The 21,919-nt window shown below is 35.6% G+C and overlaps 1 protein-coding gene and 1 long non-coding RNA gene across 3 annotated transcripts in view; one reads left to right on the top strand and one right to left on the bottom strand.

Moving 5' to 3' along the window:
* Positions 1-21,919, top strand: part of DCAF5 (DDB1 and CUL4 associated factor 5) — a 39,468-nt gene that overhangs the window by 14,718 nt on the left and 2,831 nt on the right. The window contains exons 5-8 of the mRNA XM_026708796.2: positions 315-444; positions 5,535-5,748; positions 13,645-13,711; positions 17,007-17,134. Of these exons, the coding sequence (XP_026564581.1) occupies positions 315-444; positions 5,535-5,748; positions 13,645-13,711; positions 17,007-17,134 (539 nt within the window). The remainder of the gene's footprint in view (positions 1-314; positions 445-5,534; positions 5,749-13,644; positions 13,712-17,006; positions 17,135-21,919) is intronic.
* Positions 5,546-21,919, bottom strand: part of LOC148128194 (uncharacterized) — a 45,603-nt gene continuing 29,229 nt past the window's right edge. Inside the window, exon 4 of one of the 2 annotated variants that reach the window (XR_015740981.1) lies at positions 5,546-5,854. This is a non-coding gene — a long non-coding RNA (uncharacterized LOC148128194). Of the gene's footprint in view, positions 5,855-9,994; positions 10,274-21,919 lie in introns of those variants that run through there. The other variant, XR_015740984.1, reaches the window with a different exon arrangement.

Raw genomic sequence — 21,919 nt, 5'->3', positions numbered from 1 at the left:
AAAATAACTTGAAAATGCAGAAAAGACAAATCTAAATTATTTGTTGCTATTGGTCACTTTCAAGATTAAGACTGAAGAACCTATTTGTATTTGTTGGTAGGCATTAATGAAGAGATAATGCATATTTCTGGAGATATTACAGTTTTATCATTTTTGTGGGATTTATGGGAAGATAATTCAAACTCTGATATGAAACTTCTGCTGGGACAACTTGAAATTAATTCTAAGAATTTTTGGCAAATATAAACAAAGTTTATCTAGAAATCGATACAATGAAAATGTACCACCTTTAAAACTGTATTTTTTTTTAATAGAGCCCTTTTGCTTGGCAAATTATCCTTCTGCCTTTCATAGTGTGATGTTCAATCCAGTGGAGCCCAGATTACTGGCCACTGCCAACTCAAAAGAAGGTGTTGGGCTTTGGGATATTCGAAAACCTCAAAGGTAAAGAATAACATGCTTTCTTAGGCATTGTTTAATGAAATTGGAAAGAGAAATCAAAGTAGAACTTGTAATCTGATAAGAATTTTATTTATCCTTAAAATTTCCTTGGTAAAAGTTTTTCTATATATCATATAATATATAGAAAATTGCTGTAGTGAGCATTCTTTCAGTACTGATCAATTGGATCTCTTTAACCAGATTATTTAAACAAACTTTTCAGTTTGAAGTAAAAATAGTTGGCTTTAAGATGGGGAACTATCTGCTCAATCTATATTGGATTTTCAGAGTTTCAAGAACCGTGATTATTTAATTCCCTTTTAATGCACACTTCTAACCTCTACAAATATGGATACTATAGGCCATTTATATTATTTCCTATATATCATCTTTACATTGTATATTAAAATGCTGTTATGTGATTGGTTGTTCCTGCTCCAATAATTACTTCACAAGAAGCTTAATTGACTTAATGTGCATTTCATATGTTTTTCAATTGTTTGATATCAGAATAGAAGGACCTACAGATTATCTAACAGAATTGCCTGCAATACTTGGAGCTTGCTAGAAGTACATCCTACCTTAGTTTTGAATGCTGCAAATGAAGGTATCACTAGGCATTCTGTCATTTCATATTGGTGAAACATGTTACTTAAAACAAGTGTTTCACAATGCAGAGTAGCATGAATAAATCATATCTCTTCACATTGCCTTGCATTTATATCGTTGAAATGGTTTGTGCAGCTTAATTGAAGACAATGTCTTAGAATATTGTGTGCATGTATAACCACATTCCTTTCTTTCTGGTACCTCCTTTGCCTTGCCATATAGTAAAAGTGGGGTGATGCTAGTGATTGTAACTTTAGATACGTTGTTTCTTATCCTAGACTTGCAATGCTATTGGATATATATGTCAAATAAAATTGTTGTTAAGTCTTGCTTCAAGCATATATATGGTGGCAGTTAAATTGGGGCTCTGAATGCCTCTTCTCTCTTATGTCAGTTAAGAATGGCCAAAATTATTAGTTTCACTACTAATAATGAATCACTACTACACAACACACAATTACATTCTTGTCTGTCTGTCTATCTTATATGCCCTGCCCCCATCTCACCTAGATTTTAAAATGCATTAAAGTCACTTATCTCTGTAATTGTAAGTGATTAATTGTGTGGAACCATGCAATTTAGTAGCATATTTGTGCATGTTTTTTTTACTGCAGATCAGTATTGGGCAGTTTGTATTTGCATTCACTATTGTAAGTACTATAGTGTAAAGTTCTCTCTTCCTGGGCAAAGTCTGTTATGCTGAATGAGGCAATGTCTTGCCATATTATCTGGGATTCTTTTTCAGCCTGCAGATTCTGAAAAAATAGATAAGATGTCTCAAATAGTATATGAACTCAAATAATGCCCATTCTTGGCTTTCTAATCCTTAATTCTCCTAGATTTGGGAAGTAGTTAACACTTCTCTCTTGGAAGGATTGATGCCAACAGTCTAAAGAGGGTCTTCCTAGATCTGAGTGTTTTTCACAAGTATTGCCCTATGTCTTAGAGAAAATTATTGAGACTGTAGGTAGAACTGTGAAGCATGCTAGAGGAAAAAGGTGCTTTTTCAAGAGGCAACTGGACTTTCTAGTTTTTCTTTGAAGTTTGTGCTGTCCAGACAGTTCAGAGTTAATGGGATTTGGGATAGTTAGTTAGGAATTGTGAGCTGTCCCCTTAAGGGAATGCATCATGGTAAATGTAGTTAAGGCATCCTAGGAAATGTAGTCCATGTCATGTAGTCACATCTGTAATCCGGATTGGTCACTAAATTGACCCTTGTTGGGTTGGAGGAGGCTCCCTCACTCTTGCCTGAATCCACCATACCATGCAGTCGCTTCAATCATCATGGGGTTGAGACTTTATTATCTTTCTACACCACAATTCAGATATGCAAAGGATTGGACATTAAGAAGAACCTCGGAATAAATGTGAGTTGACAGGATGCCTGATGAACCAATAAAAAAGACTTTGTATGGACGCTTTGTGGAGTTGATCTGTCTGCTTTATGCCATCCAAACATTAATAAGCAGAACAAAGATGTTTCACTTCTCATCCCAAAAGCTTCTTCAGCTCTGACTGGATGGTGGGGAATGTGAAACATCTTCAAAGAAAAACCCAAAAGTCCAGTTGCCTCTTGAAAAAGCACCTTTGGGACAACCATGACCTGGATGACTGAGATTCTCCATAGACATGCTAGAGGAAGTAGATTATCTAGACCCGTTCCAGTGAGGTTTAGAACTGGCCATGGGATTTTTTTATAAAACATCAGTTCTCCCATGTGAAATCTGACTGGGGGTGGAATGTACCTCTAATCCAAATATCTTCTGGACACCTGCAAGGAATGGGGATTCAAGGCACCGTTTTGCAGTGGTTCAACTCCTTCAGTGAGCACTTACAGTTAGGATTGGGGGGATGGGGAGTTAAGAGATAAAATGGATACTTTCATTAAGATATTCAGTTTATTCCTTACAAATATGATACACATAAATACACTTGGGTTCTGGCCTCTCTGCCTTTGAAATACAAATGTAACATGAATGCTGTTTCCTGAGAATACAGGAAACTATTATAATAGTTGACCATATCTCAGCTTCTCTATGATTTCTCTCAGAAGGTTTAGACAGAGCAATTATGGAACTTTTCAGCCAAAAAAAAAGTTGTCTGAATATCCTGTGGTTATATGATAAGGTAGTCTTTAAAGTGTACTATGAATCTTGTTTGCTAAAAGATACTGGCTGTTACCCTTCAGAATTGCTAGATTGTTTACATCACCTTATGACTTTTTGTCTGTTTCAGCTATCTTGGCAATGGTTTGAGATAAGATTGGATTCCAGCCATCATGTGACTTTTTGAAAGACTCCAGGAAATCATGCCCTAAAGACCCCTTCTTTATAATTACTAATCATAATCATTGGGGAACATGTGTTCACAGACGACATAGCTTTAAACATTTCATTTTGCATTTCAAAAGAAAGGATAATTCATTTCCTTAGGAATGGAAAATAAATACTCTAGAGCATATATGCTTATTCATACAGAAGACCTATGTCGTCACTCAGTCAACATCAACTTGATGGCATATCCAGTAATCAAACAATATATAATAACATTATACCATTGCACTGTAACTTTCCATAAAATTGCTTCTATTCTTAACACTGTTTATCAAATTACCTTGCAATATCCATCTCCCTTTTCTCACTTTTATTTTATACTAAGACTACGTGTTTGGAGAAATTGTTTAGTTGGACTTAATATCACTGTACTGTACGATAGGATACAATACTATAATTTTTAGATTTTCTTAGCTTGGCCAAGAACTATTTTTTGCTCATATTCATTGTTAGTGCAGTAATAAAAATACCACAATCTTTAATGATGGCAGGTTTTTTTTTCATTATGTATGATGACTTTTATGTTCATGGTCTTTAGCCCTAGATATTCTTTGTCCTTCTTTTCACACAAAGGCTATCATGATTTCCTATATCCATAGGCTAGTTTGTAGCTAATTTAGCTACAACTGTGACTTATCAAGATGTCCAGACTGAATAACATAATGAAAACAACTGAAGACACTTCATGTCCCAATCTCTTTGCCTTTTGTTAGTAGTGTTTTGTTTTTGTGAGCTTCCAATAAACAATCCAAATGATGCCACTTGCCAAAAGAAGATAACCTTTTCTTTTTTTTCTTGGAAAGGAAGCCATTCATTCTTGAACACAAGCTATTGGTAAAAACTATTTTGACATAACAAAGCTATTCTTGCATTCAGCGGACCTCGCCCGAGCGCGAGACAAACGCTGAAGAAAAAGAAGAAGAAGAAGAAAGCTATTCTTGCATTTAAAGTTATATTGTTTCACTTTTTTAATTTACTGCCTGAATGCCCAATGACTTTTTAAGGCCTATCCTTTCTGCTCTCCAAAAGGCTTTAAAGGACTTAAATTTGTATATCAATCAATCAATTAGAATAGAGCTGGAAGGGACCTTGGAGGTTTTCTAGTCCACCCCCCCCCCCCAATAATAATAGATTGCTTTATGTAATAATAGCAACATAACTGTATCTTCTTCCAGATCTTGTATAGCAATAACCCCAATGTATCTTCTTTATACCTGTGTAGCAAGTCACACTATAAACATGTTTGTGGTATGTTTCCTGTTTCTACAAAGAAATTATTTCCTGCCCAGAGACATGAAGAGATCAATTAGTGTTGATTGTGTTGTTTTTGTTGAGAACAGCACAAGGCTACTCAATTTGAGCTTTTTTTATTCTGCCCCTCAGCCACAGTGCATTTTAATATGAAAAACTTTATGACACAAACATATTAGAAGATTCCAGATACTGTATTTATGCAGCCTTTGGTCCAAAACTAGATATTTTTCTTTCAGTTAAACTGTGATAAATATGATAAACACCAAAACAAAAGGCAGTATATAAACTTAGCAAACAAATTATATTATTCCTAAAGATTTACTTTTTCTGTCTAAAATCTCACTTGTTAAGACTTTAAAGATATTAAGGGGTTATTACATTTAAGGCAAAAATCTTAAATTTACTTCTTTGAGAGACAGTCTTACTCAACACTGATTATCTTTGAAGAAACATGCATGGAAGTGATCTCTTAGATCCAAACATTTGTTTTTTACTGGAAGGAAACCCAGCTTAAATTGGTGCTTGTTTTCAGTGGATTGTGCACTGCAGCCAGAATCCCCAACCCCAGCTTTGCAATCAGCAGAATAAATTGGTTCAAATCACCCTCCTCCCTTTGATTTCATGAGGATTTCTATGCTGCTAGACTTACCTGAAATAAAGTTGTAAAATATATACCACTCACTTGAAGTTTGTTCCAAAAGTTTTTGCTAAAGTAATCCTTATTCAAATATCTTATTGGACAGGATACCTGGCTACAGTATTCAAATTCTTATGATGTTGTTACAAAACAGCATATTCAGACACTCGGCCATCCTTGAACACCAATGCTAATGATAGAGACCACCTTGGCGATTGCTGACTTGTGGCGGCTCATTTTAATTCATTTTTGTTTCCTAGTTCCTTGCTCCGGTATGGTGGGAATCTGTCACTTCAGAGTGCCATGAGTGTGAGATTTAACAGCAATGGAACGCAGCTGCTTGCTCTCAGGCGTAGGTTGCCACCAGTCCTTTATGACATCCATTCCCGTCTGCCTGTCTTCCAGTTTGACAACCAGGGTTATTTTAACTCTTGTACCATGAAAAGCTGCTGTTTTGCAGGAGATCGTGATCAGGTAAGGGGCATTAATTCCTAAAATCCAAGAGTTCTACAGCGAGGCATTTTGAAATATTTTAAGACTGCTTGAGAATATAATGTAGAATACTGTAAGGTTTCCTTGTCTGTAAAACAATAAATCTAGATCAATATAGATAATATTTAGTGACAAAGTTCTCACAACATGCTAAATCGTTGTGGTTAGTCATCCACATAAGTTAAATAGTTAATGATGAACATCTTAGTTTCTATGTATAACTGATTTGTTGAGTCTTTGCTTTAAAGCTACTGCAGGTGCACTGTTTCTCCTATTTTTATCTCTTTTCTATGAATAGTTGGTGGGGAAGTGAAAAGAGCTATAGGAGTGCTATAAGAAATACACACACACACACACACACACGCACGTGTGTATGTGTGTGTGTGTAATTAACATATAAATTAATATGGAAATGAGTGAGTTATTTTACTTGAGATATCTAAAAATACAATAAGATATTATATTCATTTATTTGGAATAAGTAAAAAGGAGTCCCTTGCAGACTCGACTCTACTAGTCATTGCCAACTATAGGAGGTGGTGCTTATCTCTGTTTCAAGGACCATTGAGCCAGCGTTATCAGAAGATGCTCCTATGATCATGTGGCCAGCATGTCATCATGGAGTGCTGTTATCTTCCTATTGAAGTGGTACCTATTTATCTACTCACATTTACATGCTTTTCGGGGGGGAAATTCCTAGGTTGGCAGGAGTTAGGGCAAGGACAGGAGCTCACATGAGACTCAGGTCTTGACCCTGGATTGTGGCTTTCCAACTGACAAGCCCAGCATCTCAACCACTGAGCTACTGCACCACCCTTATTAATTGATAAGCAATATTCCTTTATTTGTGATATTAGCTATCAATTAATATTCCATGACCTATTTTTGAATTGTGACTTAATTTCAGGTTACACCACTTAACCATTTTGTCCCAGGATTAAAAAATGTGTCTCTTTACTACTGCAAGATAAACTGAACTACATAACATGGGTGGGAAATAGGAAGAGAAGAAAATAAGTTAAAGATGGCTGCTGCTCTGAATTCGCATATTGTAGCAAGCATGAGTTGGTTGAAAAAAATGGATGTAAAACCGTATTTGTTTTGTACGTGTATCACTAATTTCTTACCCTTTGTTGCTGATACGGTAAAACTTTTTCCAGATAATTTATTTTGAATTGTTATACCTTATTTCTTTAAATTTTATAGTGCATCCATATAACAAACCCGCTATCTATTTATCATTCTCCAAAATTTTTTACTCTATAATTGCTTTGTTTTTTTTCTTCTTGGTCAAAACATTTTGCCACCAAAGAATCAGGGAATAATAACAAGTCTCCACAAATGTATCGCTCTAATATCTGACTTTATTGTCACATAACAACCAGTTTTTAAAATCTCAGGTCACACTCCAGTGGTGGGATTCAAAATTTTTTACTACTGATTCTATGGGCGTGGCTTGGTGGATGTGGCTTGGCTTGGTGGGCATGGCTTGGTGGGTGTGGCAGGGGAAGGATACTGTAAAATCCCATTCCCTCCCCACCCCACTAACCTGCTTTCCAGCTCTATTCTCCTTTGCAGGGCAACAAAGAAGACCCAGCCGATCAGCTGGGACTCAGGAAGCAGAGAATAGATGGGGTGAGGCCAGTCAGAGGTGATACTTGCCGGTTCTCCGAACTACTCAAAATTTCCACTACTGGTTCTCTAGAACTGGTCAGAACCTGCTGAATACCACCTCTGACACACTCAAATTCTCTCTCTGTCTCTGTCTCTCTTTCTGTGTACGTACTACTATTGCCATTGTTTTTCTTCTTCTGGTCAATAGTGTCCAATTCTCAGAGTCTGCCTCAATAAATCTCTTCCATTTTCTTGACAAGATTTTTCAGAAATGATTTGCCCGTCACCTTCTTTCTCCGGAGATAAGATGACTGGCCCAAGGTCACCCACTGGCTTTTTGGCTGTTTTCTTGCTATATGCAAATCAATTTAAATAATAAATTATTAAATATTAAATATCATGGAATAACTTTTAGAGAACTATAGTGCTATTGCCTTATCATGTAATATGTGCATTCATACAATTATGAGGAGAACAATTTTTGTATTTTTCACAAGATAGTTGGTCAAAAAATCCTAAATGTTGTTGTTATTTAATTAGTAACATAATGGAATAGTGATGTTTGCCTGGAAAGTATATTGTAGAGAAAAAGATTTTAAATGCATTATTCCTTATAAAATATTATGATAGATAGATAGATAGATAGATAGATAGATAGATAGATAGATAGATAGATAGATAGATATTATAAAATATGTTTAAAGGATGATAAAATTGGTACCTCTAAAATATATAGTAAAAGACAGAAGGATAAAATTATAGGCATTTGTGGGACGTAGACATAAAATCTCACAGAATTGCTTTTGTGGGGAAATTAGGAGGAGGATATGTTCACCACCATGAATTCTTTCTGAAAACAATAAAGGTAGGAAATAAAAAAAAATAGTACGGCAAGTAAGTTTCTTGAATTATGCTGAAAAAAAATACTGACATTGGGGATTGCCACACCCGATCTATCTCTAAGTCCCTGGTCACAAAATTGTCTGGTGGGTGACTTTTTCAAGCAAAGGTTAATCTATGCTGTATATGACTGGATACTTTTGTTTTGTTTTGCTTTGCTGTATCAGACTTGGGGCATATCTCAGACATTACATCACCACCCAATCCCCTTTGTTGACTTTATTCTTGAACAGGAGAACTTCAGGAATGCAGCAGTCATTGGGAGCGTTCCCAGTAGAAATTCCTGAATTTCTGATGTGTGCTACATGCTGAAAAGCCATTTAAGATGGATGCCCATTTCTACATTCCTTTTCCAAAAGGGCCCTAGAAATAGTTGTGTCTAAAAGAACATGCCTTAGCATTTTGATACCTAAAAAGAATCTATGTTGTGTCTAATTAAGATTGTATGTATATGTGGTTCCCCCCCATTTCCTAATATTGTATTGAAAAATGCTGAAATTTCTTTGTGTTGTCAGTGGAGGGCAGCAATGGACTATTAGTACACATTGGAAAGATAGATCAGTAATCTACAATTAATATTTTATTTAATGAAAAAATGTAGTGCCTATAATGAACAGTTATTTATAATAATGTATGGTTATTATTTCTAATATTGATGAACTTTATAAGGTTGAAATAGCTTCCTAAGGGTCCTAGGACTTATTAAGTAATTTTATTTATTTATTTAGAAATTATTAAGTACGAATATTGTTAGCCCTGGTTCTTTAAAGGGAAGAAAAATAATGAAAATATTATTTCTTATCATTTAGACATAGCACTAAATACATGAATTAAAACTGAGAAGCTGGTTAAAGGGAAAACTGTTGCAAGATTATTGAAAGTCCATGCAAATGCCCATGTTGAGGACACTTTGCTCATTATTGTGCTGGTTGAGTTAGAAATTGCAAAGATTTAAGGGTACTTAATAATAGAGATGGCAGTCTGTACTTGATTAAAAAACCTTTCAGTGGTTATAAAACTATTGCATACTAGAAAATCTAAACAGAGGTCTGAACTGAATATATCATTTGACTTGTCAAGCCACTATTTTACTTTGCTTTTAGCTTTCATTTAGCTTAGCTGTCAATCTTGGATGCACTATAGCTCTGATATGCACAATCTTCAAGCAGAGGTCCCATATTTTAAAGGTGCCATGTGTTCATTTGTTACCTTGTTTAATCTATCCTTGACCAGGTCACAGGACCTGAACTGTCTATTTTCTTGTAAGCTGGCCAGCAGGATCTCTTAAATAGGAACTGCTAAAAATGGTTCCTGTTTTGGATGCAGATTTACCTAATTCCTGACTTCCTTAGTCTGCTGCTTCTGTTATTTTTGGCATAACTTCTGGATGCAAAGTCTAAATCTGTTAGTTACCTCATTCAGGCCAGCGAGTCAGCTCTGTGCATAGTTGGAATTTTTAACATTTGTAATATCTGTTCTCCCTGCCTATCAAAGCTCAGGAGGAAAAAAAAGTCTTCTAAACCAGCTCTAGTGTCCTAAAAAGATTATACTTTTTGACATAGCTCAGATTTTTATGTACATTGACTTTCTTCCTGGTGAATGGAAGATCTATCTCTGCAGGTTGGAGCTCAAGGTTAATATACTGAAACTTCCTTTGAATTTTGAACTGAAACGGTGTAATTGTATGATCTTTAATGTAGTGATATATAAATGCCTTTTGTTATAAGGAAATAGAGAGATTGATCGCACAAGAATGTACTGTTGAAGGTACCATGCTTTGCCTCCCAATGTAGAAGGGCTTATCTCTGAACAAATATCAAATATAGTCCAAGACTTTGGTAAATCTTGAATTCTTGTAAGATACATGCCAGTGTTGTAGCATTCGTCCTCATAATGTGAGCAGCTATATTGGACAGAAGTTAGAATTAGAAGTGTTGTCCTTATTTTACTCGCCAGAATGGTATGGTTGAGCTTGTTGCAACTCCTGGTTTGCCTGTGGGAAACAAAGACATTCCTGATGTTTTACGTGTTACAGCAAACTTGATTTTTAGTTTAGCTGCTAATGTTGCTAGGAAGAATGAAGATGGATAAAAATAGGCTAAATGCAGAAGCTCATAGCAAATTACAAATTGCTGTGAATCTGGTTTAGCATGACATGTGCAGTACAGTTTATTTATACATATTTCAGTTTTTCAGTTTTGGAGGAAAGAATGGTATTAGGACATTTGGTATTCTCTCTCTCTCTCTCTCTCTCTCTCTCTCCCTCTCCCTCCCTCCTCCCCCCTGTGTGTGAGTGTGTATTAACACTAACAATACCCATAAACTTTCTTGTAAACATGATTGCAAAACGGTAGGACCTTTCATTAAGAAAGACTCAACATGAATAAAAATTGGGGGGGGGGGGGTGACTAGAAAAAAGGTAGTTGTCTATAGAATTTTTCATTAACTTTTATAATTAAATATATTTCAACATTTTTACTTTTTGTCCCTCATCCCAAGAACAACGTTAAGAATCTTAACTTTAGTATGGCAGACTTTGATTTCTTTGGAGTCTTATAGAAAATCCCCCATTCTGGGCTAATTTTCACAGAAAAAGAAATCAGAAAAATCGTGGCCACAGAAAAATTGATTTTTTGTTGTTGCTTGTAGTGAGGAGCATGGTTCTATTCTGCATTCCATTAAAGTTAAGGAAATAGAAAAATGACAGGAGGTTGAATTTTTCCTCAAGATAAAATGTAGAAAAATACTGTTATATAAGATTACACTACTGTAACTATTTCTCCCCATATTCCAGTTTGCATTAGATGCTAGTATGAAGTTACTTTGGGGACAGAGGTGGGAGGGAGCCACAAGGTATCCCATGCATCTGCCTAGGATGGCTCATTCTAAACACTTGAGACATGTTTATTGTTCTGGGATTAATGTTTCATGCCGCAGTTATTAACCACGCCTGGAAATTTCTTCCATCTAAGGCAAATTTCTGAATCAGCAGCTGGTTGTCTGGAAGCCAATTCTTCCCGCCATCCCCAGCTTGTCCCCCCCCCCCCCAGCTAATCATTGATGAAGAATGATTGCTTGCTTAAGAATTTTGCTCAGAAAGAATTTTGGGATATTTTTAATCAGTCCAATGCTTGAATTCACAACTTTACACATATGCTGAGGGTAGCAGAAAAGAGATTACTTATCTCACATTGCTAAAATAGGCATGCTTTTGAACTCTGGTTGTTCCAAAAAGCTACAACTGGAATAGTGATTATTGGTTATAGATAACATGTGATCTGTTTGTTTTATCAGCTTCTCTTGCTACTCATTTTTCTTCAGGCACAATTCCAAATGCTATCTCTCCCTGGAGAATCTGCCTGGATTTGAGTACCCTTGGGAGACGTTAATTTCTGTTACACTATAATTAGTGGCATGTTTGTAAAACTTTGGGAAAGAGTCTTCATGATAGGTGTCCTCAGTATACCTTGTCAGTCTAAGTCAGTATTTCTCAACATTAGCAACTTACAGATATGTGGACTTCAACTCTCAAAATTCCCTAGTTAACAGGAGTGTCAAATTCGTGTCCTCACGTCATCGTCATGTGACGTAAGATGACTTTTTCCCCCTTTGCTAAACTGGGGATGGGCTTAGCGAGCATCTGACCATCCAGCCCACGAGCCGCAAGTTTGAAACCCCTGCTAACTAGCATGCTGGTTGGGGAATTCTGGGAGCTGAAGTCCACATGTCTTAAAATTACCGGAGCTGAGAAACTGTGGTCTAGCTATAGTTCACTCTCTACTACCAGATTCTGTGCATTATTGCAAAAAGATATCACCTTGGCGGCATTTCTCCAAGTTACTTTAGTGCTATTTATCCAATATACCTTTTACATAGTTTTTCTAATACTTCTAAAAATGTTCCACTTACAAGAAAATCTAAAGTTCTACTTGAAAGAGTATAATCAGTTTAATAAATCTAATAAAAGTGGGGACAGCCTTGGCTTTAAATTTTGACAAGGTCTGGGGTAAAAACTATTTTTTCCAGAAAGGAATAGCATATGGAATAAAGTAACTCTATATTAAACTACTGTTTAATACTGTTAATCTTCTGTTGAAGCAGTAAGCATCTAATACATTAGCAGCTTCACAGTTCTGCAATGTTTGCAAATTCTTCATCTGTAAGTGCAATTGTGCATTTCTTTCCTTTTTTTCCTGTTAAGTAGACCAGTAATTTAGTTTAAAGAAATTATCGGTATCAAGGACCTGATAAATTTTTATTCAGAGAATGTACTGAATGAAATAATTTTTGGGGGGGGGGGGGCTCTGCATAAGATTTAAAGACATCCTAATCCTGCATTAGTTTTATGACATCAGTACTACTTTTATACTTTGTAAGATTTATAAGCTATTCAAAAATATATAAAAATTGTTGGGCATGGCAGGGAAAAGATAGTGTAAAATCTCCAGTCAGAGGTGGTGTTTGTTGGTTCTCCAACTACTCAAAATTTCTGATACTGGTTCTCCAGAACTGGTCAGAACCTGCTGAATACCACCTCTATCAGATCATTAGACCACCTAACACAGTAATCAGTCTAACTGTAGTTGAAAATTGTAGGCACTGTTCTTAACTTTGCCCTCAAACATGGAATCTTCTTAAGGCAAATGTTTATTCTGTCACTGAGCTATAGAACTTCTTGGGAATTCCTTTAAAAATGAGGTAATCGAATTTTATAAATTTAACCTGTAGCATAGGAAAAGTTCTTGTATAAGTAAAGTATGGTAAAAAGTACCCAAAATAGAATAAATATATTTAGGGGACATTCTCATAATTTCAGTGGCACTTCTAGATCAATGTGTATATGTAGAATTGTAATCTTTTTGTAGGTAACTAATCTTTATATTTTCAGCATTTAATCTGTCATAATCTTAATATTACCCGTGTTTCCCCCAAAATAAGACTACATCTTATTTTCTTTTGGGCCCCAAAATGAGCATTAGGGCTTATTTTATGGGGTGACTTATTTTTTCTCCATATATGGGAGGCCCACTTCTGCTTGCTCATAGCGGGGCAGGGGGTCACGTGGTGTGCCAGTACTGCCGCCATGAGGTAGGAGGAGTGGAGCTGCCCCAAGCACCCACACCAGTTTGCCTCAGAGCCTCCGCAGCCAGGACATCCACGCCTCAACACCTGCCTCACCTTGCAGCCACGGCTCTGGTGCACCACTCAGTCTCCTCCATTGTGGCCACAATTTTCGAGGAAACAGGGTACATTGACTAAAGCACAGAACATGCATTAGCCATGTTAAGTAATTAAATTATATTATTCTTTTGCATGTACTAAATAGTCTTTTTTTGTAACGTATAATGTTTTGGTTTCTAATAGTACATTCTTTCGGGGTCTGATGACTTCAATTTATACATGTGGAGAATTCCTCCAGATCCTGAAGCTGGTGAGTATATGGAATCTACTAAACTTATTCCCAATAAAAATGTAAGGAATGTTGTATTTTTGAATTAATGTATAACATGGAAGATTGATAAGAAAATTATCCATTGAGGTGGTCATGGAAATAATTTCTTACTGTAAAATGCAATAACACGGAAAGAGTTCCTTTAAAAGTCATATGGACTATTTTACTTTCGGTGATAAACCTTAGCAAATACAATTTCACTTCTGCATATCTACGATATGCAGTTTGTTTGGACTTCTTTTCATTCTAACAAGTTCTTAATCTACAGTTAAGCCAAATGGGTTGTACCATTTGATATTATTTTTGTACTCTGAGGAAGCAACATGACTAATAATATCCAGGATAGTTTTGAGATAAAAATCCAGCACTCCCCTGGGTGATTGAAGCTTTAAGTTTTCCTTTGATCAGACTAATGAAATAATATTATGTCATACTTAACCACAAATGATCTGTATTTGTGGCAGCAACATTTAAAAAAAACCTTGAAATTGTTGTAATTGTAATTGTTTTATGGTCAAGAACTTCTGACATTTTCTTTTGCTAACTATTTGCATAAATATAAATTTAGAAGGACGTATAATACATCTCATACTACTGAAGATTTTGATCAGGTGACCTATATGTTCTAATGCAGACTATTGCTGGAATCCTTCGGAGCCTTTGTTTCCCCTTCTTGTAGTTCTTTTATTGAAAGAAGATTAATATGATTCTTCAGAACCACAGAGGATGTTTCCATAGAGTATTGTTTGTGTAATGCAGGATGTATTGCTATCTTAATACCTACTTGGTGCATTTGTATTTCTTCAGATTTTCTTTTGTGTTGCTGTTTCCATATCTTTTGCTTGCTGATGTTCCATACTTAGAAAAAAGTCCCAGGCGTTTTTGAAGTCTGCCTTGTAAATTTAAGTTTCAAACTCTGTTCAAAAGTCTTCTCAGTTTCAACTTCTTAATTTCCCTATTGTGGCCATATAATTATTAAACCAACCAACATTCTGGAACTTGTTTTAATTTCTTTCTGCAGTATTTTTCTTCTCTTCCCTTAGCCCCGCTCATTTAGGCAGAAACAGCAAAGGTTCAAGTCTGGGTTTTTGTGCAGTTTTCACATGATTCCAAAATGTCTGTTATGTGCTTCAAACAATTTATTATGATGGCTCTCAGGGCCCCAAATTGTTACGAGTGCTGTTTGCTTTTAATGCATAGTATCAAAATGCAGTGTTTTGATGTTCAGAACTTTTCTGATTGCTCATCTTGTTTGTGTGAAAACTATGCTATAAACTAGGAAGACATTTATCCTTTCTGCAAATACCGGTAGTCCTTGACTTACAACAGTTCATTTAGTGACCGTTCAAAGTTACAACAGCATTGAAAAAAGTGACTTATGACTGTTTTTCACAATCTTAGCAGCATTCCCATGATCATGTGATCAAAATTCAGATGCTTGGAAACTGGTTCATATTTATGACACCTTTTTTGACCTTCCGATAAGCAAAGTCAATGGGGAAGCCAGATTCACTTAACAACTGAGTCACTAACTTATCAACTGCAGTGATTCGTTTAACAATAAGTCAGGAAAGGTTGTAAAATGGGGCAATACTCATTTAACAGATATCTTACTTAACAAACAACAGAAATTTTGGGCTCAATTGTGGTCATAAGTCGAGGACTATGTGTAATAAGTTGAAAATGAGTTGTTCATTCTTAGCTGAACTTTGCATCATGTTCTTTATTTTAGAAAGCCTGTTGTTCAATTGTAAAGGTGATATACGTAGTTATAGAATGTATTTATCCACAGATTTAGGTCAAGAAATCACACAATTGTATTAAAAGCAAAAGTCTTGTGTCTTTAGACTAAAAATGGCATATACATGGAGGCCAAGTTTCTCTAATGGAAAATATACCCATAGATTCTCCTCTTGCTTATTATTCCTTAATAGAGAGCTCTGCATGTTGATACTCACCAGTGACAAAAAACAAAGACAGTCACTATCAATAATAACTATAATGAAGGAATGATAGTTGAATAGTAGGAGGGAATATTATGTACTGTACATTGAAAAATAATAAAGGCAAGATAAAAAAATATTTTAAAAATTTAGAATATACAAAAGTACAAAGTAGTCTCATTAAAACCTGGGGAGCATTAACTTTTAAGGGAATAATAGAATACCAGAAAAGTAACTGCTGAACAATAAAAAGAATAGATACATTAGATCCTATAAAACCTATAAAACCTACTAATTAATTAAATCCTGTAAGATTAAGTAACGTACAATATAAAAACCAGAGAGCGTCAAGAGCCAGGGAAATCAGGATATTCAGGTAGTTCAAATGAGTGTGAGCTTAAGCTCTATGTAAGAATCTGAACTACTACTGTAACGGTCAAAGGAAATTAGAAGGAGTTAAGAATAGAAAGGAATTGAAGGTGGGCTGGACTTAAATCTCTTGTGGGCACACAGGGACTCATGACTGATGATAGTCATGACCCCTCCCTTCAGGCTCAGCCCAGTCATCTCTTACAAAGAGGCCTGTCAACACAGTTGGGAAGGAATAAGTCCCCAGTCAAGGAGTAGTCCTATTCCTTATTACCAAAGCCTTATTCACTCATTATTTGCACTTCCTGCTTATTTCTCGACTTCAACAGTATCTTTTTCTAGAACCATGTTCTCAACAACAAGAGGGGAGAGCTAGTATGCTAGATCCGCCCCTCCTATGACAACAGCATGTACTTCTAGTACTCTGTTCTCAGCATCAAAAGCAGGGCAGGGCTCTTTGGCTCTTCCCTATCTGGCAATTGTTTGTCTGCCTCTCTCTGTCTTTGTCTAGAACAATCTTTGCATGCTGTGCAGCGTTAGCTTAGACTATAGCAGCTTTTATTTTACATATAGAATAAAATGAGTTGTTCTAATAGGTAAATGTGACCCTTGTCAGAGGTTGCTGTCATTAGGCATTTATGCAGTTTAACAAATTACACATATATCTACTGTCTCAATTCTCTTGACTAAACTGCTGAAATAAATATGGTGTTGGTTCTGAGTATTTCCAAAGGATAATATGGAGGAACTGAGGTAGAATGTGGCTTGAAAAAATGTAAATCTTGTCATTTGCCATGACATACCATTGGAAGAGGAATTAAACTCATGATGATGTTATGGCACCAGTCACGTTCAAGGTTATCACATCTGGTAGTGCCTGCTTTTATTAAGAGGGCATATTTCACTGGCAGTACAAGCCAATTGATATAAAGTCACCCAATTCTGCCTTTTTTATTTCCCAGGTGGAATTGGCAGAGTGGTTAATGGGGCCTTCATGGTGCTGAAAGGTCACCGTTCAATTGTGAACCAAGTCCGATTTAACCCTCACACGTATATGATCTGCTCTTCTGGTGTGGAAAAAATTATAAAGGTGAGTTGCTGGTAGTTTGCATTTTCTCCATGGTCATGATTTGTTGTTGTTGTTGTTGTTTTAATTGGATAAGCTTTAAATAGCAGGAGAGACATGCTATGGGATCTGTCTACAAAAGAATGTTATCTGGTGAATCCCAGAAAAAGAGTGGTTTCTTCCATGGCATCCACCCTGTTGAATATCATCCCGCTGGACCTTTCATTGAGCCTGACTCTCTCAGCGTTTAGAAAGGCCCTGAAGACAGAGCTCTGCTGCCATACCTGGGGATTAAGCAATGGTGCATAAGTCTACGTTGAGCTGATGTAGGATGAGTTCTGCTGCCAATTCCAGTTTTCTGTTTGTTTGTTTTTATTGATTGTGGGTAGTTTTTTATGTTGCAATATTGGGTTCTAATTTGTTTTTATCTGCTAGTTTTAGATGTAAGCTGCCCAAAGTTGCTTAGATAAGACAGAGGGCATACAAATCAAATGAATAATTAATAAAAATAATAATGGTAATTGTTTTGTTTTTATACTTGGTAGGTTTTTAGTATTTCTATGCATTGCTTTAGCTATTAAAAAGAGGGCATAACAGAGTCTAAACAAATAAACATGTTTTGATCTTTTCAAATATAAGTGATCCATAATAGGTGAAACTGCTCGTGATATCTCTAAATGTTTATTGTTCAACAGTAAATTACATTTCTCCCTACTGTATATATTTAGTAAAAAGCTACGAAAAGGTCAGTACATGAAATGTGAATAGCTCAGATGAGTTTGAGAGGTTGCTTATGCAAAAAGGTGATTTTATCTCTAGCCCTAAGGAGCTTTTAATGTTGCCTAAATGGGAGTGAATAAGCTATAAATAAATCCAGGGAAGATGGAGGTCCTATTGGTAAGGAAAAGAAAATGGATTGGTGACTTATGAGTTGGATAGGTTTGCACTCCCCTTGAAAGAGCAGATCCTCTTGGATCCTTAATGGTCACTAGGTCCACAACTAACAGCAGTGATCTGTAATAAGCTTTGCACAATTATATAACTAGAGCATATCAACATTAATCTAATGGTGGTTATCCAAGTGTTAGTACATCCTATTCTATCTTGACTGCTGTAACATCTTTTTCATGTGACTATCCTTGAAAACGGTCAAGAATTTGCAACTATTGAAAAATGTGCAATCATCACAATTGCTAATGCTATACTGGTGCGAAATGCAGGGATTAAATAATGCCTGTACTCAAAGATCTGGCTGTTGGCAAATTTCTGCTCAGCACAGTTTTAAAATTTTACGCTGATCTTTTAAATAGCTTAGGAGCTGACTTTCTAAAAGACTGTCTCACCCTCCTTCTATGAACCAGCCCTGTTAACCAGCGGCTCAGCAAGAGAGTCCCTTTTTAAGATAAAGCCATTCATTGCCAGCGGCTCATCTACCAAGTACAGAAGCACAGCTTCTCCTAATGTGCTTCTCAGGCTATGGAATGTGCTCTTCAAAGAGGTGTAGTTGACTATCATCCTCCAAGTATTTTTTAAAAAAAAGGAAAGTGCATTTCTTGCACTAAGATAGTAATCACTAATTTATTTTTAATTTTACTGGTTTTATCATAAGCATTCTAATTGTATGCTAACTGTAAGCTGCCTTCCATGTTTATATGACTACAAACATGAATTATAAAACAAATACTGCAAACTATCTGAACTAACAGAATAGAATAACTGTCACTTTGAATGTACTCTATTTGGCATATATTAAAATAAAATTTCATTGCGTACAGCTCTCAAAATATCACTAAACTAAATTAACTTTGTCGTATTTTCTGTTGTTGGAACAAGTCACTACTGTACAGTATTGGTTCTACAGGCTTCTCTTTAGCTTCCTCCAAGGTGTCTGGAATCAGTCTCATTTTGACAAATCCAAGTCATATGTCATAGGTATTTTGAGAATAAGTCATCCAGTGAACTTCAGGGTAGGCAGGACTACCTATATACATCCAGCACTCAAGCTGTCATGATTTATGCTGAGTTGAGGAAAGACAGCCTTATATTCCTGTCTACATTCTGCCAAGCAGATTTTCCGACTAAGATCCACATGAATTAATTTCAATTAATTTCTGTTTCCTAATTTCCAGACAAGTTTCAGTGTTCCAAAACTCTATTCAGAGCCCATTTTACTGAGATCATTTTCGCTTAAACTGAAGTCAGTTACAAACTCTAGTTTGTCAGATTGTTTTTTCTAGCTTATTATTGCTTTCTTACTCATACTTGCATATTTTATAACATTTTGGGGGGGCAGAATATGGATTCTTGAAGAAAGTATATTGCACAGCGTTTTATTTTCCAGAATAATAATATTTCTATCATTTTTTGTCAAAGGAAAAATGTGACCTTAAATCCTCTTGAATACTGGATATTTTTCATTGGGATGATTCATTTTGGAATCTTTTTTTCATGAATGTACTTGGTGTAATACAGGAGTTCTAATGTGAGGTCCATGGATAGGTTTTGGGGGATCCATGGAATTCCTTAAATGGAAAAAAGATTGCAACTTTGTTTTCACTAACTTCTGACTAAAATTTAGCTTTTCATTCAATAACACATACTAGCAAGAAAGTAATTTATGGATTCTAGACTCTAAAAATGTTTGAGGATTTCAACTAATCACACTGCTTAAATTATTATACCTTTAAAAGAATATTGCCTTGTTATTGATTTAACTGATTAATAAAAAGCATAAATTACTATATTACATATTTGTTATTTGGGGAGAGGAGAGGAGTGGAGAGGAGAGAGGATAGAACAGAATAGAATAGAAACTATTGGGCAAGTGTGATTAGCCACACAAGGAATTTGTCTCTGGTGCAGAAGTTCTCAGTGTACATGCAGGGCAACAGAATAATAATAATAATAATAATAATAATAATAATAATGCCAATAAGAAGGGAGAGTAAAGAAGATAATTAGGAGAAATGATAATACTATAGCCATACTATATGGGTAAATACACATAAACATTAGATAGTAATGTGAGAATTAGATGTTCAGCAGATTGATGGTGCAAGGGAAAAAACTGCCCTGTGTCTAGTTTGTTTGGCATGCACTGCCCTGTAACGTCATTCCAAGAGGAAGATTTGAAACAGTTTATGTCTACAATGTGAGGGGCCTGTAGTTATCTTCTGACCCACTCAATATATAGGTCTTCCATGGAAGGAGGCTGGTTGCAATTGTTCTTTCTGCAGTCTTAACTATCTGTTGGAGCCTGTACCAAACCAGACAGTTATAGAAGTACAAATGACAGACTCAATAATTCCTCTATAAAACTATCAACAGCTCATGGGGCAGTATGAACTTCCTGTGTTGACACAGGAAGAACATTCTTTGTTTTGCCTTTTTAATGATGGTTCTAATATTAAGCCCTAGGAATTATAGAACCCCAAAATTTGAAGGGCTCTACTGCTATTTTGTGTCTGAGCACAATTGGTTTCTGGGTAAAACTATATATAATTTATGCATTTAAATCCATTTTTTCTCAGAAGGAGTCAATAGGTCTCACCAGATCCTTATGTCAGGTTTCCAAGTGATGAAATCCATTTAAAAAGAAAAGAACCAAGTCCACCTTCAAAAGAGATTTCTTTTCCCTTCCCCCCATGACTGCCACAGAGAAAGTAAGAAAAAGAATATATACTAAAATGGCTACACCTATGTCAATTTCGGGCTTGACACCTTACCCTTTTGTCCATGTTACAAAACGGTAAAAACTAGTGCTCAAAAAACATCTTCTACTGTTTTTGTTGCAGCCTATCACTATTTGGGGGTTGTTCTCAATCTGCTAGATAATTACTTTGAAAAGGCAATTTCTTTAGGTTCCCAGCATGTATCTAATGAAACATAACTATGTTTCTGATTTATAAACCAATTAACCGTGTGAAAGAAATACTATAATAATAGAAACTTTATTATTATCATCACTTTGAAGACAAAATAGCTCAACTATTAGCACTTCTCAAATTTCTATACCAATCTAGTCTAACAGAAAAGTGTGGCCTATTCTTTTATAACTTCTCCATTACCTAAGGTCCAAAGATGAGACCTTTCTACCACCTTTTGGATGTTTTTTTAATGTTACATATATATTCCATTCCTTATCTTTTACTTTTCCAGTGAGCATTGTAATATTATGCAGATCAAGGAGTAAGACATATTAAAGCAAAGAAATTAAAGACTGAAATAAGGGAAAAATATAGCTAAATCTAATTTATACCAAGACTTTTCACAATTGTAGTAATTTCTCCCTCAGCAAATCTATCTAGTGCTTATGTTTCATTTTAGACAGCATATGAATGTAGGTTTGTTTCAATCTAATGTGAAAGAAAACAAAGTTAAATTTGTGCCCCATTTGACTTTGAATAAGAAATTTGGTTTGACTTGACGGAATTTTTGTTTTTAAAACAAAAATTGTCAGTGAAAGGCAATATTTTCAAAAGAGCTTTGAAACAAAATGGAGTGTGCAGCAAACAGCAGAGAAGAACATAGAGAACTTTTCTTGCAGACCAATATTGCTGAGAAATTTCATCTATTAAGATGGTTAAGTTTGAAAAGGTTGACAGCAGGAGGGCAGTGTTGAACTGAATATTGATGTCAGTGGTAATTTGTCAGTTGCATAGAAGAAAAAAAGACTAAAGTATTGCTAATGTATATTTTAATGAGCATCAAAATACTCACAGACCTTTGTTTCTATGGAGATAACTACAGAGATAGGCTATCTATCTCTGCTTTAGAGTAGCAGATTATCTAACGTATACCACATTAGTT

Source organism: Pseudonaja textilis, chromosome 1 (genome assembly GCF_049901715.1).
Source record: "Pseudonaja textilis isolate UNSWEBS1 chromosome 1, rPseTex1.2, whole genome shotgun sequence".
Lineage (NCBI taxonomy): Eukaryota > Metazoa > Chordata > Lepidosauria > Squamata > Elapidae > Pseudonaja > Pseudonaja textilis.
Note: the sequence above shows the minus strand (reverse complement) of the source record. Positions and strands in the feature narration are given on the sequence as shown.